Below are 26,179 nucleotides of genomic sequence, written 5' to 3' on the forward strand. Positions count from 1 at the left end.
TTGCTTGAGAGTCCCCTGTCTGCCTCCGTTCCATTGGTGCCCGAGTTTCCAGGACACAACCTGTCCAGGGTAAGACTGTATCATCTCTCATCTGCTGTCTCTGGGCTGAACCGATCTAAACTGAGGTGGTAAACTATTCTACAATGAAGGAATGGCAGCAGAAAAGTTACAGTTTTGCAATCGTATATGACAGAAGGCCTTTACTGCTGTAAGTTGTAATTGACATTTCTGTGCAGACCTGGGAACTCTACCACTGCAGTACCATTTTAACTTCACATTTAAATGCAGAGGTCATCAAGCTTTCATTATTTTAAATGCTAATACAAGACATTGAATTGGCACCATAATGAAATGGGAAGCCAATGCAACTGTTAACAGTAATGTGCCCAGCTGGGACCCTTCTAGAGCTGTTTGTTAATAACCTTACAGTGATATTCTGCATAAATCTGTAGTCTACGAGTCAACTTTCCTGGAAGTTCTATATATAGAGCATTGCAATAGTCTAATTGGGATAAGACAAATGCATTTGACACCTTTTTCAAAGCATCTTTATCTAGTATCAACTTCAATTGTCTTAATAACTTCAAATACACTTATTTTTTTACCACTGCAGCTACCTGCCTTTCCATATTATGAAACCATGACAAAGTTCAGAAGGGGAGGAGAGCTTATACTTGAATAGAAGTGCAGCACTACGGCTATCTTCCACTGCTCGTCTATCCAAATCTTTCATCTTTTTTCAATGGCTTCATTACTGTCTGTACCTCATGTTCCTTTTTCAACTACCGTATATTGGAGCAATAGTATTATCTCTTTGCCTTGGTAGTGTTGTACATGGATTCCTCATTATAAGTAATGAGGCACAGCCAGTAGTGTGGTACCATTTTTTTTATCAAGGTGCTCTTGCCATTTCTAAATTTTTGTCAAGATGCTCTTTCCAGCTGAGCTTCATTTGGTGTTATCATAATATAGTTAAACATGGAGCTCCTAGGAGGTACCTCCAGCAAAAGGCTACGAGACCTCCTCCTGTAGCTATCTCAACTTCCTAGCTATAGTATGTCACAGAGCCTGTTATACAGAAACAAAGCAAACACAAATAGGTAAGAGATAGAAACAGATGTCATATATAGGACAAGGAGAGAAAAGGCAGCAAGAAAAGGTAAATACATTTTAAAAGTCCGTCTGCTCTACTACCTTTGAATACTTAGGAGTTGATTCACTAGGGCATTTTCTCCATTCGGAGTCTATGGGAAAAGAAGACCTTGATGAATCATGCCCTTAACTCTTCTGAATTCCCCTGGAAGTTACAACTACAAGACCAATGTCTCCTCTCTCTGCTCAACCACAACAAGAATAAATAGGCATTAACCATTCAAGACTTCCAAGAAATCCTAAACTCACCCAGCAAAACCACTGACCCAGGATGAACAAAGCAAATCTAAAATTCATCTCTTTGGATTTCAATCTGAAGTAACTTGGAAAATCAGATTAAAAACCTCTATAAGGTGAATGATAAATGACGCTTTCATTCTGTACATAATATTGCTTGAATATGACTTTCAGTAAAATATTTTGTCAAACAATTTAAAGCTAACATTTCTGGGCTTGACTCACCCCAGTTGGAGACTTAGATAAATTCCCAGAAGAAAATGTTTTGTTGACTTAAAGTAGATAAAAATAACCACATCATATGGTAAAAAAAAAAAAAAAAAAAAGAACTAGTTTAAAAGCAGTGCATATTTTGGGAAAATATTATACATTCCATTGACACAAGCTTTTTTAGCTGACCCCCTGCTCAAAATCACATAATATGCTATCAGCTTCATTGTAATATGCAAGGCCCACTTTATCTATTTCCTGATATGCAGTGTTGTTCTCCTGACATCACCAGCTTCTGTAATTGGATGGAAGATGCAATCTGAGTAAACTCCTGCCATGATGTCAGCTTAGCTTGAGCTACGGACAAAAAGCCCAAGATGTTTGAACATATTACAGTTGCCAGACTGTTTTATTTAAATATGCTCAAAAGCACCTATGCACCTCAGCATCATAGAAATCAATGGGGAAGTAAAGGATCAATTTTAAATAAATAAGCTTTTTTTTTTTGTAGAAACACACTTTTATGTTTGTGCTAAGGTTCCAAACAATGCTGTAGATGTGTTAGAAAAGGATCACATACGCAAAAATGCAGTAAAATGCCATCCCCTTTGCACTTTGCCTTGCTTTTGCTGGTTTGTCAGCCTCATGATATATCAAAGAGGACCTTGTTTTTCATAAAGAACACATTGCAGCTCTTCACAACTCAGAGTCTTTTTTATGAACTACATGCTTGCTGTACAATACACTCCAAACTATCCAAGATGGGGAGGAGAGGAAGGAGTTGGAATATGAGGAAAAGGCCAGTTATTTGGGTGGAGGAAGAGGATTATATCACAGAACCACATTTGCACCTGTTCTCTCTCATGTACAGCACAGCCATATTGGATGGAGAGGGGAATTGTAAACAACCACAGCATTTAGAAAGGAATAGACATACTGTACAGAGAGGGCGATTTTATAACTACCACCATAGGGCTAAAGCCTGTAGGCACTTTTTACCCATGGACTTTACCCTGAATTTTCAAAGCAGACATAGGCACAAAAGTGCACTTTGAAAATTTGTGGGTTTGTCGGGTATGTGCATGGATATACATGAACAAAGTTAATCCTGCTTCTACACATACTTTCAGAAATTGAAAGTAGACACGTAAATCCTTTCCTTGCCCCAACTCTATTCCACAGGACACTTGTTTCCACTACAGATAAAACTGAACATGAAACCAGAGTTTGTGCATGCTTCTATATGCAAAACTCTAGGGTTCATTTCCAAAGTGCAATTTTAGTGAATGAAACAATTGTATGTGCGTATCAAGCTTTGAAAGTCAACCCTAAAGACTAACATGGAGGTTCATGTGACAAATTCTTTGGTATCTTCAGTGTATGGCCACAAACATTTGGTGGCTGCATTCACAATTTATTTTCTAAAATAATCCCTCCTATCCTTCTCTACCGCTCTCTTAAAGGGCCAGTGCAAGAGCATTTGATGGCTTAGGCAAACATTCAGTCATGAATCCCTTCCCCTAATTTACCTCTAGCACACCACTCCCTCCTATTGGTGGCAGTGACTCCAGAACAGTGTTCACTTCTCTGATGATATAAGCTCTGGCTTAGCATCCCTCTGGGTCTTGTGCTGGCAGGATTTTGCTGCTCCCAAACATTTTGATGCTCTAGGCGACCATTTTGTTTGCCTAATGGAAGCACCGGTCCTGTCCCCTTATCTTGATCCCTTTCCCCTTTTCTCCCTTCTCCTCCTCACTTTTTCCATGCTTCTACTTCCCTTTGCTTCTTTGCATCATATTGATCCCCCACTAGTTTTCCTACCCTCTATCATCCCCTCTGCTTTCTTCCCTGCCCCTTAACTCCTCTCCTGCCTTTTCATTTTCTCTTTTTCATATTACAAAATAAGTTGTAATTTAACATATGTTTCTATTAATTTGTGCCAAAAAATAGGCAAAAAGGGGCATTTTATGGATAATTCATAAGGGAAGAAAACTCCAGTTCTTGCACTTTTTGGTGCAAATACTTTCGCACAGTTTTACTAAATAGTCTGATCCAAGCTGGCTCAAAACAACTTTATTCATCCCTAGTGCCTTCTATAATTGGAATAATGTGCTGCGACGAAGTGCTCGTTACCTGGCCTTACCGCTCTGCACTAGCGACCCTACCCTACATTGAAAAAGCAGCAGAGCATAAGAAAATACCTGCCCTGCAATGTCTACCTACTGAAAGTTAGATCATATGCCAACAAAACCACCACTTTCTATTAGTATAGAATTTCCATAATCCCTGCTTCTGACTTTCCAGACAATAGCCACTCTGCAGAAATATGATTTCTTCACAACATGTGATCATCTCTAAATGGCTTTTTTGTTTTAAACCTCAAATTGTTTCATTACTGGCATATAGTTGCAATAAGTTGCATCCCAGCAGAAAATAGCCCTTGTTGTATGGAAAGGCACAACAGAATCCAAAGCTTTACCGCAGACTTTTGTTTCTCCTATGTGCTCAACTCTTTTCCCATGGCCCTGAACTCTAAACTGTGGTATAAGAGCTAAGGTTACCCGACTTGATGGTAAATTTCTGTCTCCTGACAATTCTTACTAATTTAGTGCTGGAGAGATTCTACAGAGACGTTTTTTTGTGGGGAGGCGAAGGTGGAGATTAAATATGTTGATATCTCAGCAAGGATTTATGGCGTGTTGAACACAAGGATATGGGGACTTACTGCAGCACCAGCGGAGGCTTTTATCATTTTATAGGGATGTACTGTCATTTTAAAAAAATGATATGGAAACATCAATGAAACCTGTTTTGTGTCACTTTCAAGCCAAAATGATAAAAAGAAATATGTGTTCCAGTTATTTTAGCTCACTCTAAAACAGTTTAGAGAACTAAAACAGCAAAAAAAGGAAAGAAAGCAAATATAAAATGACAATCCAAAGGAAATAATTTTTTTTCCATGCACATCCCTACTATCTTACAACCTGACTCCATAACAACAAATTATCAGAGGGCAACACTATTTCTTACATCTTAGTGATCATATTCCTCCCTCTTGAGAGTGTTCTATAAAAGAAAATTGTGAGCTACATATAATTAAGGGGTAGATTTTCAGACCGCGCGAATAGGCGTACTTTTGCTGGCGCATCAGGCGCCAGCAAAAGTACGCGGGATTTTAGTAGATACGCGCGGAGCTGCGGGTATCCGCTAAAATCCGGGATCGGCGCGCGCAAGGCTATGGATTCTGTATAGCCGGCGTGCGCCGAGCCGCGCAGCCTACCTCCGTTCCCTCCGAGGCCGCTCCGAAATCGGAGCGGCCTCGGAGGGAACTTTCTTTTGCCCTCCCCTCACCTTCCCCTCCCTTCCCCTACCTAACCCACCCGCCCGGCCCTGTCTAAACCCCATCCTTACCTTTGTCGGGGGATTTACGCCTCCCTCTGGGAGGCGTAAATCCCCGTGCGCCAGCGGGCCGTTAGCGCGCCGGGACGCGACCTGGGGGCGGGTCCGGAGGGCGCAGCCACGCCCCTGGACCGCCCCGGGCCGTAACCACGCCCCCGGACCCGCCCCCGAAACGCTCCCGACACGCCCCCAAAACAGTGCTGCGCTCGGTCCCGCCCCCAGACACGCCCCCCTCCGAAAACCCCGGGACTTACGTGAGTCCCGGGGGTCTGCGCGCGCCGGTAGGCCTATGTAAAATAGGCTCACCGGCGCGCAGGGCCCTGCTCGCCTAAATCTGCCCGGATTTGGGCGGATTTAGGCGAGCAGGGCTCTTAAAATCCGCCCCTAAGTGGATGAAGGTGCCATAACTGAAGACATTTTATTTCCTGCATGTCATTATTTAAAGTTGAATTTTAAAAGTTGGGTGTGCACCAAAATCGGGAGATGCACGCAAATGTTGGGCTCGCGTGCGCCCACCTAATTTTAAAAGCCACCCAGATGTGCACATACCTCCCGCTGCACATACATCTCCCTCAATTTCAAAAAGGGGTACGGGCTAGGCATGATCTGGGTGGGGCATGGGCATTTCGTGGCATGGCTAAGAGATGTGAAAGTACTTACGTGCCTCAGCGCACTTCCATTCACACTGCCACGTAAGGTTACTTCTGCTCTGGAGGAGGTGTAAGTTGTAAAAAAACCAAAAACCAAACCAGTCGTTTTGAATAGGTTTAAAGGGTCTGGAGAAACTGGGGGGAGTGCAGGCTATTAAACCAGGGGGGGTTTGGAGGACCTAACTTAACACTGGGCAAACTGGTGGACAAACTGGTGAAACTGGTCACGGTGTGGATACGCACCGGTTTTAAAATACCCTGACTTAAGCAGTTGAAATGGGCTTTACATGCCTAGGTGGGTGCCCACTTAAAATTAAGCACACGAGTCCATATGTGCACGCAATTAAAAAAATTGCCGTGTCCCTGGGCACATGCCAATGCACATGCACTAATGTGCCCTCCGGCACTGCTTTGAAATTTACCATATTAATATTTAATTGGATGCTTTAACTTTGTGAATTGTTTGTGCAAAGAATGATAAAAACCTATATCAGTGATGTCAACAAGCTCCTAATTCTCACTGGGCGGGATTTTCGCGCGTAGGGGGGTTACGCGGGCTGGGCCTATTTTATAAAAGCCCGGTGACGCACTTAAAAGCCCCAGGACGCATCTAAGACCTGGGGCTTCGAAAAAAGGGTGGGGAGGGGCGGGGCCAGAGGCCTCCGGCACAGCGGCCATTTGCCGCTGTGCCGGAGGATCGCGCACATGTTATAAAATCGGGCATCCATGTGCACGCGCCTGGTAGCGCGCGCACATGAACGCCCGAGTGCTTAAAATCTACTCCATTATGAGGCAATCTCAAATTGTCTGAGTAGTTGCAACTTACATGGTTATAATGCACATACTTCATACACATTTTCAAAGAACAATTACCCATCATGTTTTTCTCTGAAAATTAGCAAGTACAAACCACACACGTTGCATCCTCTGCACCTCTTTGTTTGAGTGGGAAAGGGTGGGGCAAATTGATGCTCAAACATTTTATATTTAAATATCCGTATGCTCCTTTCATCCTCTATCCTAAACATGTCCACAGGAATGACTTTTTTGCTCCATGGCTCCAGCAGGCATGCAATGGAACTCACGTGTACTTTTAGCTGCATTTGAGGAGGAATATTTTCAGTCAGGATATTTTACTTGGGTGAATACCTCTTTACTTGAATAAATGCCTTTGAAAATTTCCATCTATGTATTCACTATCAGGGAAATTTGCAATGGAAAATGTAAAAGGGCAGATTTTAAAAGCCTACGCGCGTAAATCCGATTTCGGAGCGGCCTCGGAGGGAACGGGGAAAGCCATCGGGGCTCCCCTAGGGCTCGGCGCGCGCAAGGTACACTAGCGTGCACCCCCTTGCGCGCGCCGACCCTGGATTTTATAACACGCATGTTATAAAATCGGGCATACAAATGTACGCCCGTGCGAACATCTTAAAATCCGGCCCAAAGTAAACAATCACCCGGATTGTAAACGCCCTGCGCATAAAATCTGGGCTTTATGAGCGTGGCCGGGCCTTGCACAAGCCAAGCAAATTTTCGAAGGGGCCCGGCCACGTGCGCGCATGTTATAAAATCACACATCCATGTGTGCGCGCGGATATGGTCACATGCGCATTCTTTTTAAAATTCGACCCCTTTTTGTGCACAAGCAAACATGGGGGGGGAGGGGTTTGGAGAGAGAGAAAGAAAGAGAGCACCTCTGTTAGCGAGACAATCTGACACTCTATATAGCTCCCACTGTAAGAGGGGCACTTTCAACTCAGGGTGGGTTTTGGGGGTGGGCGGTATTACAAGGGTCTACAGACCCTTATGCCCTATGCAGACCAATGTAACTCCGCCCCCCCCCCCAAAAAAAAAACTCACCCACTCTCTCTCTCAAAATCTCTAGACTTGTGCCTCATAAAGACCAGTAATAAAGTTACATAGGTAAGATGGCACGCATCGCTATGCTCAGCCTTTGCAAAATTCAGGGGTTACGCGTGTAAGTCTTGGCCCTACCTCCGGAACGCCCATACCCCACCCCCCTTTTCTGCCTTCTTATTCTTGACGCGTGCACAGGCATGTGTGCGTATACTTCTCGGCTTCTTAAAACTCACGTGTGGCTCACATACACATATATGGGGCCGTTTTTGCTCGAGCAATGCTTTTAAAATCTACCTGATAGAGAGGATAATTATAAAACATGCAAGCATACGCCTTTATAAAATGTAAGGGGTGCATGCGCTCATGCTCGTGCATGGGCCTGATTTTAAAAAGCATTTACTCAAGTAACTGGGCTTTTGAAAATTGCTACAATATATGCCATTGAATTGTCCATAGGATTTACTCGAGTAAATGGCTTTTGAAAATTGCTATGATAGTGTATTACATTTTCGCGTGTAACTCCTTTGAAAATTACCCCCATATAAAATGCACAACATGCTCACGTATTTAAAAGATACGTGGCATGTATTTTCAACATAGCCGATTAAGTAGCGGTTACTTAGCTGGATAAGTAGCAGATTTTGAGACTTATCTGGATAAGTGTCAGCAAAGCCGCCAATTACTGGGAAAAGTCAAACTTTTTCAGATAAGTGGATAAGTGGCATAAATCTCCTATACACGAGTATTTGTGCTCCTGATTTTAATCAATTACATGTGAAGATTTAACTTGCGCATTTTCCTTAGCACTTGTCAGCTTTTACGCGTGTAAGTCATCAAATTTTGTAAAATGTGTGCATGAAGGAATTTACCAGTTTTATCAATTAGTCCACCAGCTTGCCCAGCCGATCGTTAGATCATGACCCTCCTGGTTCTTCAGCCTGAACTCCCTCAGTTTACTATTATCCCTCATGCAGTCAGTATTTGGCTATAAAGAATTGTATTATCACTTATACCAGATAATTAGCAGGTGTACATCTATGCAGGTAACATCGGTACATGCGTCACTTTGGCAGGTTATAAAACAGGAACTTATACGCGTAAATGCTGGCCCTGCCCCAGAACTTCCCTGGCCCGCCCCTTTTTGATATGAGCAAATTTAGTCACACACCATTGCTTGCACGTGCATGTTTGAGGTTTACAAAACTGCATTTACGCGAAAATGTGCTATTTGCATGCATGTTAGCCAATTTGTATGCACGCAGCTCTTTGAAAATTCAGCTTTAAGTGTGCAGTCTTGAATTGATGGAAGTTTAATTCAGATGATGCCCTTAAATTGAAATCCATGTGCTAGATTTCTGGATCCTGATAATAAAATCAGGGACGATAACTTTCAAACGAGCGCCGTCACGCATGAACATGTGAGCGTTGGCGCGCACCCAGGGGCGGATTTTAAAACGAGCGCGAATAGCCTACTTTTGTTTGCGCTCCAGGCGCAAACAAAAGTACGCTGGATTTTAGTAGATATGCGCGGAGCCGCGCGTATCCGCTAAAATCCTGGATCGGCGCGCGCAAGGCTATCGATTTCGTATAGCCGGCGCGCGCCGAGCCGCGCAGCCTACCCCGCGCAGCCTACCCCCGTTCCCTCCAAGGCCGCTCCGAAATCGGAGCGGCCTCAGAGGGAACTTTCCTTTGCCCTCCCCTCACCTTCCCCTCCCTTCCCCTACCTAACCCACCCGCCCGGCCCTGTCTAAACCCCCCCCTTACCTTTGTCGGGGGATTTACGCCTCCCAGAGGGAGGCGTAAATCCCCGCGCGCGAGCGGGCCTCCTGCGCGCCGGGCCGCGACCTGGGGGCGGGTACGGAGGGCGCGGCCACGCCCCCGGACCGCCCCGGGCCGTAGCCACGCCCCCGTACCCGCCCCCAAAACGCTGCCGACACGCCCCCGAAACGCCGCGACGACCGGGCCCGCCCCCGACACGCCCCCGACACGCCCCCCTCGGAGAACCCCGGGACTTACGCGAGTCCCGGGGCTCTGCGCGCGCCGGGAGGCCTATGTAAAATAGGCTTCCCGGCGCGCAGGGCCCTGCTCGCGTAAATCCGCCCGGTTTTGGGCGGATTTACGCGAGCAGGGCTCTGAAAATCCGCCCCCCAGAGATGTGGCAGTTTTATAGCATACACGCACATGTGCGTGCGTATGTTATACAATAGCCTAGGGGTCTGATTTTAAAAAGCATTTATATGCGTAAATCTGGGTTTTACGCATGTAAATGCACTTTACTCGAGTAAGTGAGCTTTTGAAAATTGCTACAATATATGCCATTGAATCGTCCATAGGATTTATTCGCATAAGTGCACTTTACGTGAGTAAATGGCTTTTGAAAATTGCTACAATAGTAGTTACATTTATGCCCGTAACTCCTTTGAAAATTACCCCCATGGTGCACATATGTGTGTGCCTAATTTTGCAAGTAGGCATGCACAGCCACCCGGTTTGAGCCGCACAAGAGGGGATATTTTATAACAGGCGCATGTCCACGCCATGACCAGTTTTGTTCACTAATTCGTCCAGTCTATAGCTAGGTCCACCAAAACCCATGGTTCTTTAGCCTGCACTCCCCCCAGTTGCCCCAGACCTCTTAAACCCCTCAGGGATGCCTGTATTTATTTTTCACTTATACCTCCTTCATAGCAGTTGTAAACATGCGTGGCACTGGACCTGGGTGTGTGCCCAGGCATGTAGGTACTTGCCCGCTCATCTCTTGGCCCTGTCCCGGAATGCCCATGCTCCGCCTACACCATGCCACTTTTTTCTCTGAGAGATGTGCGTGCATTCCCCCACTTTATAAAATTGGGCGGACGCACATGTGCAAGACGTGCCCATCTTCTGATTTTGGCGCACGCATCTCTTTTAAAATTCACCTCCTAATGTATGCCCTCGGATGGAGAAAGGGACCCATGTCCAGTCTCAAAAGCACATGCCTTACAATACTTTTTAATAATTCCCATGGTAGCCCAATAAAGAATACTATGACTTGTAAGGAATTCATTTTTCTCTAGGACCAATTTTGCTACTTAGAAAACTATACCACAAAATGTTTCCAAAAACATTGAAATGATATTGAAGTCTTAAATTACATTGTTAGAGTCAGCAGTAGAGCTAAAAGACGTCTTCCATGCCTGTTCTTAGCTGAACCGTAAAGGATCAGCCCATATGCAACCCAAAGTCAACACAGTAACTACTGTGCTGCCATTTTTCATTAAGGTTATTTTTCAGGCATGAAAAAGAGGGCATAGGATTACAAAACAAATCTGATGTTAATTGAGAAAATTATCATTTTGCAAGAGCATTCTAATAAATACTGCTGGAACAAAGACCTTAATTAAAAGCATAATGCATTTTATGGGAACATGATATAGAGGCAATATAGATATGACTATTGAAACATTGAGAGAGAAGAAAAGAGCTGTAGTTTTCAAGAAATTATTTTCCAAAGTGGGTAATCTTTCTTCAAGTAGTACATTTGCAAAGCTTTTAGCCAGCTGAAGTAGGAAATTAATGACAATGGATTAGCATCATGCATGGCCACCAAAAGCAGGGGGATAATACATTGAAACTTTTATTTAGTACTTTTTAAATCATGGAAACATTGCATTAAAAGACAAAACTCCAATGGGATTGCTCTCAGTGTCATGGATCATAGTGCTGTAAGCCTCTCCGCACCCTTCTGCTCACTGGGGCTACCATAGTACTTTTACTCCATGGCTTCAATGATGACTCCCTTCTCTTTCATTTCTAGTGCTTATCTCCTCTATGCCAGTTGTGCTGGTCTCTCCTGGGTCACTTCACTTCCTCAGTCTCAGCAGTGCAAAATCAAATCCAAATGGCCAGCCTTTCCTTAGAGTATCATCTCAGGGGAGTCAGTTTATCTTGCCCCCTCCTCCCCAGTAGACAATAATGTTCCTTCACCATCTTCACTAATATGTCTTCTTATGATGAGAAAACTCTCCAGGAATAGAAATGATGCATCACACTAGACAACCATAAGCTGAAGATCTGGAAATCTTCTAAGATGCTTTTTATGTATGTATTTATTTAAAACATTTATATACTACTTTTTTGATATAAACGATTCAAGGGGTGAACATCAAAAAACAACAAAAATTAAAAAGTGGTATTCAGCTATTATAGCCACAGCATATCCATGGAGCAGGTTGGATTCAGAGGAACAAGCGGATCAACTCCTTAGTTAGCCAGCCAGGTTCCTGCTGACAATTCACCCCATAATGATTGGTTAATTATATTATTGGGAGTAAAGAAATGCAAATGATTATAGAGTGCAAAACTTCATTAACCAGAATGTGGGTAGAGACAGTGAAATGCAAGGTCTTCAAAGGCATTTAATGAAAGGGTATTAAATAACATCCTTAGCTTTGCTCAATAGTAAAAAAAAAACAAAAACCCAAGAGCAGATAGTTGGAAATAAAGGGGTAGATTTTAAAAAAGAGCGCGCAATTTTATAGCATGCGCGTGCCAGTGTGCGCATGTTATAAAATCGCGGGCGGCGTGCACAAGGGGGGCAGACATAGGCCATAATCGCATGGCGATGCATCGTCCGGCTTCCCCAGTTTCCAATAAAGGAGCAGACTGGGAGGGAACTTCCCTACCCCCTACCCTAACCTCCCTTCCCCTTCCCCTTCCCTACCTGCCCCCATCCCTATCCTAGGTCCCCCCCATTCTATTAACTTTCTTTTTTGCTCCTGCAAAGAAGCTGTAGTAAGTTGCATGCACTGGCACAGCGGCAAATGGCCGTGTACTGGGCGCCTCTAGCCCTGCCCTACCCCCCCAGACAGCCCCTCTCCGCCCCTCTGCCAAGGCCTGGCTCTTGTGCATATAACAGGGGTTACGTGTGCGGCTGGACCTTTTTTAAAATGTGCGCAGTGCGCGCAAGGCCCGGCCAAATGCATAACCCCTGTGTTTTACGCTCGTGGGCCATTAAAAATTGGGCTGACAGGGTTTTATATATTTTGCAATTAAGCATCTTGGGCTTCATTTTCAAAGCAACTTAAGTTCATAAAACCCTGCTTTAAAGTGTGTAACTGGTATTTTGAATATCAATCAGGGGCCAGTAAATGTATGTGCACAGAGGCGTACCAGGAGGGTGGAGTTCTGACTTATACACATACTTTACTTTAGAAAGAATGAAGGATTTACAAAAGTATTTATGAGGGTAAAAGTAGCATATATTGGGGTAGATTTTTAAAAGCATTTACTCGAGCAAAACTGGTTTTTGCTCGAGTAAATACACTTTACTCAAGTAAGTGGGCTTTTCAAAATTGCTACAATATATGCCATTGAATTGTCCATAGGATTTACTCAAGTAAGTGCCCTTTACTCGAGTAAATAGCTTTTGAAAATTGCTACGATAGTATGTCACATTTACATGCGTAACTCCTTTGAAAATGACCCCCTTTGTACCAGTTTTCTAGAGTCCATCTTCAAGCATAAAACCCAATTTTAAGCATGTAAATGTTTTTAAAATCAGGCCCTATGCGTGTAAATATACCAATTTTCAAAAATACGTTTTACATGCATAGTTCCTTTTGAAATTACCTATCAGGTGAATTTTCAAATGTTGTGCACATAAAATAGCATATGCGAATACATGCTATTTTCAAAACTGCAACTTACAAGCATAAATCGTGGTCCGCAAGAAACTTTGTACATGTGACAAAAGAGGTGTGCTAGGGGTGTTCTGGGGCAGGACCAACATTTACACAAATAAGTTGCTATTTTAAAACCTGCCACAGTGATGTGTCTATGTCTTTCACTTGGGTATATTTCCTTCTACTCAGTATCTGCTGTAATTGATCCTAAACAGCTTTAAAAGTGAATGAATGACTGGTTAAAGGGTCTAGGTGGAGTTAAATTTAAGTTCCAAATAGGGATGGATTTGTGGTTTTGCTTTCCCTTAGTGCTGTTGTTGCCTTCTATAGTCTTCCTGCACTGACCTTTGAGTTCCCACCATGGACCTCTGATTTCTTGCCCCGTGAATGCTCAAAACCTCCATCATGCCCCATCAATCCCTCCCCAACCTAGCAATCTTTATCTGCCTGCCACCCATCTGTAGAGCTCAAGGCTCCTGCTGTATCTCCACTGTTATTAGAAACCAGCGAGCGAGGGGAGAGAGTCAGGCCAAGCTATGTGCTTAAAATCCTGCCTCCTCTGAGCTTCCATGTAGGAGGCAGAGGCAGAGCCTATGAGCCCATGGCACTTCCTGATTCCATTCTCGTGCTCACTGATTGCTGATAACAGTGGAGGTAGAATGGGAGTCTTTAGTTCTGCAGAGGGCAGTGGGAGGAGGTCAGCTCAGATAGAGGAGAAGGCAAGTTTAGAGGTCTACAGGGTGGTAGGGGCAAGAGCTTTACCATCCGCAAAATTGTATTGCCTTAGGCATAGGCCTGGTATCCCTAATGGGAATCCAAGCCTGCAAAGAGCAGCACAGAACCTGCCAGGCATAATAAATAAATAACATTTAAAAAATGCATCCAGATATTCTTTCCATTCCCCACACTTGCAAGGGCAAACCTTATTGAGGGCATTGTCAGAAAACCCACACAGCTATAAAGTTTAACGTTACCAATTATTCTTGGACTTTGTAGGCAATTTTCATGGGTAATTTTTCTTAATTTGTAATTTGCCTGAGCAGAAAATGACTGCAAAACAACACGTGGATTTAAAAATCAAATTTAGGCTTATTGTTTCCCTAGCCTGCCCCATCCCAGCCCCTGTGAATGCCTCCCTTAAATTATACTCCTAGGTCCAGCTAAAATTTGGGTGGGATTCCACAGCTCCACAGCTCCCACTTTTAGCTGGACCTAGGAGTAAAATTTTCAGATAGGCCAACTTACCCAGTTCCTCTTCCTATGAAATGTCTTGCTATTAGTCATTCTTAAACTGCGCCTCAAAAGATTCCATTTTTAAAAAATATGTATCTACTGTGTTGTGTGCAGTATAAGTATCTAGATGTCCTCTACTGGAAGAAGGCCTGAACTACAAGCTCAGTTTTTGCTAATATACTGTCTGTTAGTTACATGCCATAGGCTATGAAATGCCTAGGATAATATAGGGCCTGATTCAATAAGTGTTTTCTCCCATTTTGGGTTTATATGAAAAAAGCTTTGTGAAACAAGCCAACACTGAAGGGAATTTCACAGATTTAATCCATATGCTTATGCAAAACATTTTCTATATTTCAATGTTTTCTACTCCCTCCCATGAAACATGCTGCTCAATTACATTATCTTTTAGTCAGGAAGGTAAAGAGAAGATTCCTGCAAATCTCTACCCACCATTGTTCTGCATATTCAACTACAGCCCATATACAAAGCAATGTGCAACTCTTCGTGGTGTGACTCACCTCCCTACACTAGTGGTTACCAAAACTGTCTTGGAGAATCCCCGGTCAGTTGGGTTTTCAGGATATCCACAATAAACATCAATGAGATAAATTTGCATACATTGGAAGCAGTGGATGCAACTCCCTCTCATACATATTCATTGTCAATATGTTGAAAATCTGACTGGCTAGGAGGCACCTGGGACAGGTTTAGGAACCACTGCCCTCTGTGATAAGTATACAGTTTCCACAGCTACTTCTCCCGACAAGTCAAGGATGAATCAGATAAATTTAAACCTAAGTTAAGGATGAATTAAACAAAAAAAGAGAGAGAGTATAGCAATGAAAGCTATCTATTCTCTCTTGAGGTTTTAATAGGGCCTGGGAAAAAACAAACACAATTTGGAATAGCTATTAACTTGGAATTTACAATGTACTCTTCAAGAGGAAAAAACAAAACAAAGCATAAACCTCAGACTCCTCATGGTAGCTCATAGTCTGACACTGGGGCATTAAACCATTCATTATCTTTTTACGTTAGCCATAGCTATCATTCCACATTGTAGCCATCATTTTAATGATATTTTCAAAAGTCACGTTATTCATACAGTACAAATTCTGCCTTCTATGTAAAAGATATGCAGTCTATTTCTTTCTTGGTGCTAAGTAGTGTTTATGCTTTTTTTCAGATTATATTTAAATTTCATCCTCAGAATAAGGGATACCTAATAACACCAACAAGGACCATGAAGACAATGGCACTAATATTTTTATTGTCAGCTGCAGCTGTAGGAGTCACAGCTGATAAGCCACAAGAATTTGAAAGCAGTAATGAGGGCAAACAGCCAGAATTTCTTTACCTGAACAGATACAAGCGAGCCATTGACACACAAGATAAGTGCACCTATACTTTTATTGTACCCCAACAAAAACTTACAGGTGCTATCTGCGTGAATTCAAAAGAACCCGAGATTTTATCGGATAGCAGGGTGAACAAGCAAGAAATAGAACTTCTTAATAATGAACTTCTGAAGCAGAAAAGGCAGATAGAGAGCCTCCAGCAGCTGGTGGAGGTGGATGGTGGAATAGTGAATGAGGTCAAACTCTTACGAAAAGAAAGCCGGAACATGAACTCTAGAGTAACACAGCTCTATATGCAGCTCCTACATGAAATCATCAGAAAAAGGGACAATGCATTAGAACTCTCTCAGCTGGAGAACAAGATCTTAAACCAAACTGCTGAGATGTTGCAACTCACAAACAAATACAAGGACCTTGAGCATAAATATCAGCACTTGTCCATATTAGCAACTAATCAGTCCATCGTTATTGCACAGCTGGAAGAGTACTGTCAGAGGATGCCATCTATGAAGCCAATACCACTGCCTCCGCAGCAACCACACAAGATATTCCCTCCCCCAAACTATAACCGCATCATCAACCAAATATCTACCAATGAGATTCAGGGAGATCAGAATCTTAAGGCCTTACCACCTCCTCTGCCCACTATGCCCGTTGTTACCAGCAGCCCAACCTCCACCGACAAACCATCCGGTAAGTACCACTGTTTTCTATCCATTTCATCCATTCTTTATAGGAGTCATAACATTTTTTAATCGACCACATTGCCTCTTACCTTACCAGAAGTCTTCACTTTTTTTAAAGAATAGCAAAACATACATGAAAAATAATTGTTCTCAGAGAAAAATCATCTGGCATGATAACAGTATTCAACGAAAGATGTGTAGATTTAAGTACTTACAAGGGTCCTTGGGAGTCAGGGAGTCCAGTATCTGTCCTAGAGAGTCCTTAAAACACCAAACTAAGGTGCCAGGGGATCACAGGAGAGTACATCAGCAAGGATCCATAAAGATTTTAATTTTGGAACATCATACCTGTGTCAAGAGTCTCCTTGGTGTCATATTATCGAAACACCTTGGGCACTGGAGGATAATCTGCCTCCCTTTCACAGAATTTATGCTAGGGTTTGAAGAACTGAGTTGGGACTAAACCCTGATATTATATGTGGCCCCCTTCAGCTAACCATTGTCCCAGAAAGGGGGTTACATATACCTCAATGGGGCAATTAGTTTGCGGTTTGTCAGCATATATTATGTCCGATTAATGCAGAGAGCCATGCATGGGAAGCACAATAATTCATGCAGGTGACTCACTCATTTATTATTCATTCAGTCTTTTTTGGGCCTTAAGTGGGGCACCTTGGCTTCCAATCTACAGTCCATGTGACCACTTTATCTCATGTCAGGCTGCAAACACGCCATCTTTTTCTCTACTGTGTTTTGCCTTGTCTCCGTGGGACAGCGTTTTTTTACACTTCCCCAAGCACACAATGGTCAGCGAAGGACAGTTTCCTTTTCTGTTCAGAAGCAGATCTGCGGGCACGAGCAAATAATGCCACTAACCAGCAGGATGTAAGATCTGCTGGTACCCACATTCAGATACCTCTTTTTAGCAGACTCTTTTTAAAAATCTTTCTTGCTTAAGTTTATTTGCTAGCATTCTCTCTGTGTGCCAAAGCTGGGTTTTTATTAATCCGTCTTTTCATAAGACCGCTTTTCTCAAATTTCCCAGCATGACATTTCACCTGTAGTGAAAACATTACCTTTCAAACAGAGGCATGATGTAAAATGGGCCTTTGCTACAATTGTTTTATAGTTCCTAGCCATGACAGATGTGAAATCAAATAAAGCAGTGAACTATTTATTAGACTAACCATCTGCGCAGACAGCTCAGATGGTTAGTCTAACATTCATCCTACGTTCCACTCCAGTGTCATAGTCAGCTGGCCTTGCACAGTGGCAACTGTTAGTAATACTACCGACAAACAGAAAATCATAAACACATTTGTCACTTAAATTATAACTGTGAGTTTCTTTCCAGTGCTTCTTTCTATTATCAGGAAAAGGAAGGAGGTGGGGGTGTAGGAATGGGGAATCATCCCAGCCCATTTGAGGAGACACAGACAGGTTGCCAAGACTTAGTCGGAGCTGAATTAGGACATATAATTCATGTCATATTGAGTTAGAGACCAAGATATGCTTTGGCGGGACTCATGAGTTCAAAACGAAAACAAGAGAAACACATTTAAGACAAGCTATAGGACGAGACAACACTGGAATAAAGGAGAAACCACATAAACAGTATGGGCCTGATTCACTAAGCGTCCCCCGCCCCCCCATAAATACAGCCTAGTTTAAAAAAAAAAAAAAGCCTTAGCGGCAATTTTAGCTGGCCTAAGCATGATCATTCGCTACAACTTGGGGGACATTCTTAAGTACATTTTCCGTCATAACAGTTTACAACGGCAAATTTGCCTTGGCCAGGTAGATTTAGGCTTATTATTTTTACAGCCGAGGTTGGCCATCTAAACTAGAGTTTTAAAAGTATTTACCATGTCCTCCTACTCTTAGAAGGTTCTCTTTGCCATAACACTTTAAGACAAATCGTTGTTAAAGATATTAACAAGCCCAGTAGTATAACTCCCCCTTCTGATGTGCAGTAAACGTTTTTCAGTTTTAGATAAAAGTACATATGTTTCCAGAATAAAAGATCAATAAACCGTAGAGCACAGAGCCTTTAAGATGCTATTCTATTAATCTCATGGCCCCAGGCACTGTAATCTCTATAGCCAGGGTTTAAATGCATTTTCATGACTGGCAGGCAAAGTTGAGCAGGGCTGGGAGAAGACAATGTTTTATCCGCAATTAAGGGTGCAGTGTACAGCAGCAGGGGAAGGAGGGAAGAAAAATGAGAGGACTGCACGGAATGACTGGAGAAATGGAAGGAAAACGAGAGGGCAGAGGCGGGAGGGAAAGTGGAGAAGGAGAGGGAGAGAGCTATATGTAGAAGCCTGGGGGTAGGGAAGGGTTGAGACTGGGACAGCTGAACCAGGAAGCAGGGGTGGAGGAGGCACAGAGGACAGCAGTACGGATTTCTTTCAGCGAGTAAGCCTTGAAGGAATCTTTCGAATCCCCAACTACAGCAGTGAATGGAGCGGGCTCCTAACTTTCTTGTATTTCCAGGTGATTGGCCATGGAATATCACTGTCACCACTAAAGAAGTTGCCTGCCCCCTTAGGCAAAAGCGCAGCAAAATTGTAGACAGCATGCTTGAGAGAAAAAATAGTTTTCATTTGCAGGATATAAGATGGCCTTAAGGCTTTAATTAATGGGATGAGTTCAGTTCAATGGTATCACTCTGATCAGCTGAAATTCCACACTTCCAAGCCAAGGTGTTAAGTAACCTGGAAAGAATAAACAAAGAAGGGACTGTGCATTGAGTTGCATGTAAAAAGTATTCATGAGCCACTAGCTGTCTGCTGACATATTTTAACCTTTATGGGTCCATTTTTAAAAACCTGCTGAGCTGGTAAGATAAATAGGTAATTTTATCCGGTCATCTTGAGCTGAATTTTCTGCCAAGTCTAATTGGTTAAACTCTGTGGCTGAAAATTCTCCTAAATCTAGCCAGGTAACAATTGTCTGGCTAGATTTAGGCCTGCTAATGCCGCAATGCCACCCTGAGGATTCCCCCAGAGTTATCCCTTTTCTAACCGGCTACATTTGTGCATCTTGTGAATATATGTGCATAAATTTAGCCAGATTTGGGGGGGGGGGGGGGGGGGGAGAGGGGATTTTTAATTAGTTTTGAAAATCCACCCCTTATTAACTTATCAATGGTGCTATTCTTCCAGCTGGCTCCATTGTGAGCTAGCCGGAAAAAACTCTGCAGTTATACATGTTGAACCCTCGCATAAAGATTAATACACACTGCAAGGATGTCACGGATTATGCAAGAAACAAAACACAAAACGTTATATAAAGTCTGGTAAAGGAAATCTCGTAAATCTTCAATTACCACTTTAAAAGACCATTGAAATAGCTAGTAATGTCCTAATCTGGCAGCAACAACAAGCAGTGACAGAAAATAAATTCAGCTGGAGACAGGCTCTACTTCTGAGGCCACCTTCACAGACAAGGCTTAGTACGCAGTCTGGAACGCTGACGTCTTAAAGTATCGACAAACCAGCCTTGAGGTCATACTTGGGAACGTTTGTTTTCAGGAGCTCCTGGCTTAGGAATAAACTACACACACAACCTTTAGAGGTGGAAAGAACTTGCCAATGACAAATTGTTCAGGCCCAAAAAGTTCCCTTTCATCCTTGGGGAGGACAATGGTCAAAGCCATTTGCTGGGGTAAACAATGGTTTGGTTGAAAATTGTTCTCCTTTTCCCTGGCTGTAAGTATTGCGCAAGCTTTCACAATGCTCATACATTTATCCAAAGTTAAAAAGAGGCATTCCTGCAGGGGTGTCTACGTCGGAGCAATAAAACAGCACACCCACTTGACCTTTTCAAGAGAGCAGGCGCCATTAAACTCCCTCTGCTCCCCCATCCCCACCCCCTATCTCAGGTACCCGCACAAATAGCAGGTACAAAATTACGTGAGGTGCGCGAAAAAAAGGGGCACCTGAGCTAAGCCTGTTGTGGGACTTTTACTGTGGGTTGTTTTGGGCTAAAGCCCTTTCTACATACCAGGGGGCTACATTAGTGCCAAATAACCCATGCTAAATACGAGTAAAAACCCGCGATAGGTTTAGTGCTCCTTATTGCATTGGCCCCTATATGTTTGAGGAAGCCTTTGTGCCACCGGAGCTTAGAGGCGGAGTCACTGCACCTTTGCCTTCCTAGCATTTAACGATTTCTAAAGGCACATGTTATGTGATTTTAGTTACATTGTCTTTTACTTTTCTGTTTTTGTATGACTGTTTATACTGCATGAATGTTTTATTGTTACCCGCCTCGAACTTTGTAGAGCATGGGGAATAAATCTTCCAAATAAATAAATAATTCCAACAATAATATACTTGTGCCAGCCTTCTCACAGATCACTAGTAGTGGTGGCTAATAAAGAAAGGAAAAATGGCCAATACCAGCTCCTTTAGTAGCTAAACACATTTATTTATAGGAGGGGGGGGGAGAACTTCAAATTTCCATCTCGAATATTCTTGATTTTGTCCAGTGTAAAAAGTGAAATGGTAATTAGATGTATGACCTGCACTGATCCAGTAACACAAACAGAACTACAGTAGTCTTGTAGAACACAAGACACTAGAAAAATATAGTAAAACAAAGTAGACACTGTCCAATCCTGCTAAAAATGTGCCTATGTTATTTTTAATTGGCACACTAGACAAATCTATTGCAAAAATATTTCCTTAGGCTTAAGGCTTTCATACAGCTCTAGAGGCGGCATCTTGAAAAGAGTATTGAGAAGATGGAAACCATTCAGAGAAGGGCTAATAAAATGATACTGGACCTGCAAGACAAAGTCTAATAAGCCTTGATTCACGTAAAATGTACTTGCTGGAAGAAAGAAAGAAAAAGAGGGATATAATGGAAACATTCAAATATTTGGCAGGTTCCAATAAACTACAGAAAAGTTCAATTTTCCATAGAAAAGGAATTTCAAGTACAAAGGGTCATGACATAAAGCTGGCAGAAGGAAGGTTCAGAGGAACTATGAGAGCATACTTTTCACTGAAATGGTGGTAGATGCCCGGAATAAGCTACTAGAAGTGGTGTGGTGTACTGTAATGTAATTCTTGCATGCTTTTGACAGATATAAAGGACAGTGGTAGGAACAGGGTTAGGAAGTTGCAGAAAAGTACCTAACTTTCACTCCTTCAAGAAGAGAGGCAAGGGGAGACGTGATAACAAGAAAGCAAAAAGCAGATAAAGGAAGCACGACCAAATCACATCACAAAGCACAGGTTAGCCAGGTGAGAACAAGAAGTTACAACTCAGCAGAAACCTACTAGGCTGATGTTGGCAGGCTGGTGGTGGTTGAGTATTATTCAGCAGGGAGATAAAAAGAAAACAAGGGGCAGATAAAGGAAGCATGACCTAGTGGCACCACAGGCTATATGGTAACTGGGTTGGTACTATTAAAACTCCTCAGAAACCAATCAGGTCAATGCCCATAGATTGGTGGTGCACAGGTCTCGTGCAGCAAAGTCATAGGACCTAGGCGGCCAGATGTTCAGGCAATAGCCTCAGTTTTGGTAGCTAGTGAGCTTATTACAAAGCATAGTGGGAAGATAAACTGGTGGCAAGCTGCCGGATGTTGGATGAAGCACGCGCATCAAACCAACAGTAGAGTGTCAATATGGAAGTCAATACAAACTGATTTGGGTAAGGAGTGATAGACTATAAGGGCCAGATTTTAAAAGGGTTACACGCGCCGGGCCTATTTTAAAAAGGCCCGGCGACGCACGTAAAGTCCCTGGACGTGTGTAAGTCCCGGGGCTTGCAAAAAGGGGCAGGGAAGGGGCGGGGATCGCGTGCTGGCAGTTGGCCGGCGCACGCAACTTACTTCAGCCACAGGAGTGAAGTAAGTTTCGAGATAAAAAAAAAACAACGTCAAAGGTAGGGGGGAAAGGGCGGGGGAGGTAGGGGGAGGGAAGGGAAGGTGGGGTAGGGGGGTATAAAAGTTCCCTCCAAGGCCTGGGAGGGAACGGGGGAGGGTAGCACGGCTTGGCGCACACAAGGTGCACAATTGTGCACCCCCTTACGCATGCCGACCCCGGATTTTATAACATGCGCGTGCCTGTTATAAAATCGGGCGTACATGTGTGCGCGCCGGGTAGCGCGTGCACATGTACGCCCGCTCGCTTTTTAAAAAAATCTACCCCTAAGTGATCTCGTTTCTAGGAATGGCACCTGGGATACCTCCTTAGCAATGGAAACCAGAATAACTGGGCAGAGTGAATAGGTAAATTGGTCTTTATTTGCCATCAGCTACAATATTACTATGAATGTTACTATGTGATGTGATGCTACATAAATATTATTATGTTTAAGGACTTAAATGAGCAGGAATTTAAGCACATGAAACTTTGGGGGAAGTCCGCAGTGGGATCAAGTCTGTGAATGCTTTTTACCCACGGGCTTTGCACCAAGTTTCCAGAGAAAGTGTTTGTGCACTTTTCTTTTAAAGTTTCCATGGACTTTTATCACCTACTATTCGTGCAGGTAGATTTTCCATGGAAAATAACATGCATAGACTTGAAATTACAATCCACGTGTGCTATTTTCTGATCTCACCCAAAACAGGCCCTGGGAACGCCTCCCATATATGTAACTGTAAGTACATGTTATGGAATGTGAGTACTTTTAGCTGTACTGAGGGAAGGTCATTTTGAAACAGCCAATTCATACTCGTAAACTGCTATTTATCCATACATATGGCGTTGACAATTCTGCTTCCCACGACAAAACACACGTAAATATTTTTTTTTAAACTTAAATTTTGTCTTTAAGTTGCATAAATCAGATTAACAGCATTTGGTAGAATTATGTATTTTGGCACCTCTTTACACAATATTCATGTACTAATACACATTTTTCTAAAATGAGTAAAGCTAGGTACAGTTTGCTTTGGTAAATATTTAGACACTTCGAGAATTTGGACCAAAACACACTTTGCCCAAGGAGGTCAAAGCACAATCAGTGACTTGAAGTAATGATGTTTAATCTGGAACTGTGAACAGGAATGCAGAATATCCATGAACTGATGTTTGTCTTTCCTACTAGAGTAAATGCATGTACATCTATATATAATGAAGAGTATTTCTGTTATGCGTTGACCCTTGGTAACAGAAGGGAATGCAGAACTGCCTGCTCTTCTGGATTTGGATACAAAAATTGTGCAGTTTCAGCAAATAGAAAATGCTGTGCTCGGAGAAATTAGAGACAAGGAAACCTTCTTAGATGTAAGGACATTTTATGAAACATGTTTTGCTGGTCTTGAATTCAAATCATTAAAAAAAATGGAATCTGCCCCTCCCTCACCCCCATACACTGGGTTTATTATATGCAGCTAAGTAAGAAAAAAAAAAACACTTAATGTTTTTGCTAATTATTTTACCCATTTCTCCTTGCAAAGTAGACAATTCAGAATCATTTTATAGAAGCCTGTTATATGCACAAGTTATTGGTTGTATAGTGTGCTTTATACACAAGCCTTAAAACCTTGGTTTGGTCAATCCAGTTGTCCAATTTGAGGGCAATTTTAAAAGCCATTTCCATGGGTAAAACAGTGCTTTACACTAGAAATGAATTTTTAGAAAACTGCCCTCCCTTCGTGCAGGTAAACTTCTATATGTAGTGACACTACCCATGTGACTTTACCAGCAGTAGGGGAAGGCACTCCCGGAGGCCAGACTGAGGAGCATTTGCGCGTAAGAACATACTTTTACATTTTCAAAAATACAGAAAAACTGCCCACACAAATTAGTGGGTATAAATGTGTTCGGGCAGTCTTCCTGGGATAATTTTCAAAGGGAATGTATGCAAGCAATTTCCCTTGGTGCAAAGTCTGCAGGTAAAATGTACCCAGCATACTTTGCATCAGTGTGGGCAGTTAATAAACTTACCATCTGCATGATTTGGGCCTGCTAAAAACAACTTGCAAAGGCAAAAAAAGCAAGTTTGCTTACCGTAAACGGTGTTTTCTGTAGTTAGCAGATGAATTAGCCATGCTGTCTGGCTACGTCCTCTGTGCCACTACGTCCGTTTTTTTCCGCCACCTAGTGGCACGGAGGACGTACCCAGACAGCATGGCTAATTCAGCTGCTTACCTATGGAAAATCCTTTTATTTTTTTTTAGAATGGCTCCTCAGCGATTAGACTAGTAGTGCTACTGGATTTTTCCATAGTATGAGAACAGAAGATGTGGTTTAGTGCACTTCACTGAGCAGAAGTCCACAAACATTACTGGCAGGGGTGGAAATTGGTTTAAAAAACCTAAACGACATTCAAACCTTTTAAGAGCTAGGAAAAATGTCCTCCTTTCTTAGTTCTTGCTCTTTTTTGCTCTCTTCTTTCTTTTTGCTAAATTGCATTTTAACTTATTTGGCTTTTGCACTTATTTTGTTCTATTTCTATCTTTCCTTTTGTCTGTTTTCTTAGTTTAGACTTTTTATTTTTTTTTCCTTTATTAGACTATTTTCCTAAGGGAAGAAAGCTTGTGAGATCATTTTTTCTCTGTGTGTGTGTGTGTCCCTATGTCCTTGTGTGTGTTTGTCCCCATGTCCTTGTGTGTGTGTGTCCCTGTCTGACAGGTATATTTTCTTGAATCCATATACAGTATAGGGTCGATTTCCAAAGGGCCACTCGCGCAAATACCGGTGGTTACCGTACCGGTGGTTACGCCCATGCGCTGCACGCACTTTCTAAAGGGCCCAGCCACGCGCATAACCACCAATACGCACACAAGTGCCAGGCCTCTCAGAAGGGACGAGCCAGGGCAGGGTCTGAGTGCGGAGGGGTGGGGTGGTCCGGGACAGCAACATTTGACGCTGTCCCGGGTAAACACGCGCTGGCAACTGGCCGGCGCGCAGAATCTACTGCTGCTCCAGAAGAGCAGCAAGGTAAAACATTTTTAAAAACGTAAGAGTTAGGTAGGGGGTAGGAGTTGGGAAGGAGAGGGGAAGAGGTAGGAAGGGTAGGGTTAGGCACAGGAAAGTTCCCTCCCAGTCCGCTCCAATACCAGAAGTACGTGCACAAGTTTGGCTGGCTCACGCTGAGCGGATTTTTAAAGCCAGCCGAGTACACATGTAATTGCCTCTACGTGCACAAATGAAAAATTGCCAAAAATGGGTGGAGCCTTCCTGGATTTCACAATGAAATTAGTGTATATATAATTACACGCAAAGGCATGTGCTGGGTCTTCAGCCGTCTAACTTTACTTCTGCTCTGGATGACATGCAAGTTGTAAAAACATTCTAGATAGATCTGCGGGATTTTTAAGTTAGGGGCTAACGGGGGAGAGGGGAGGCTATTAAACTAGGGGGGTTTGGAAGTCCTAACCCTTACCCGGGCAAACTGGGAATGAACTGGGAAAACTGGTAATGGCATCAGCATGCTTTATTAAATTTCCCCCACTTGCGTGGTAGAAGCGGCATTTGCACGCATAGGTGCACGCCCACTTAAAATTGCACACACATGTATGTGCGTTCAGGTTATTTTACAACATGCATGCATATACGCGAGTATGTTATACAATGGCCACATCCCTGGGCGCAGGCTTTTGAAAGAGCGCACGTGTGCATCCACGCACCTGTTTAAAATTTATCATCTCATTGAGGGTAATTTTTGACAGGTAAAATAGTGCTTTACCCCTGAAAATGAGCTTTTTGAAAATTTCCCCGCCCTATGGGGTAGATTTCCAAAAAGCGCGATTTGGCGTACTT

At 42.9% G+C, this 26,179-nt stretch overlaps 2 protein-coding genes across 9 annotated transcripts in view; one reads left to right on the forward strand and one right to left on the reverse strand.

Annotated features, from left to right (window-relative positions):
- The window catches only part of RALGPS1 (Ral GEF with PH domain and SH3 binding motif 1), a 965,034-nt gene that overhangs the window by 446,333 nt on the left and 492,522 nt on the right, over positions 1 to 26,179 (reverse strand). The window lies entirely within an intron of this gene.
- Positions 1 to 26,179, forward strand: part of ANGPTL2 (angiopoietin like 2) — a 54,184-nt gene that overhangs the window by 13,686 nt on the left and 14,319 nt on the right. Inside the window, exon 2 of the mRNA XM_029614241.1 lies at positions 15,594 to 16,458. Within this exon, the coding sequence (XP_029470101.1) occupies positions 15,651 to 16,458 (808 nt within the window). The 5' untranslated portion in view covers positions 15,594 to 15,650. The remainder of the gene's footprint in view (positions 1 to 15,593; positions 16,459 to 26,179) is intronic.

This window comes from Rhinatrema bivittatum, chromosome 8 (assembly GCF_901001135.1).
Source record: "Rhinatrema bivittatum chromosome 8, aRhiBiv1.1, whole genome shotgun sequence".
NCBI lineage: Eukaryota > Metazoa > Chordata > Amphibia > Gymnophiona > Rhinatrematidae > Rhinatrema > Rhinatrema bivittatum.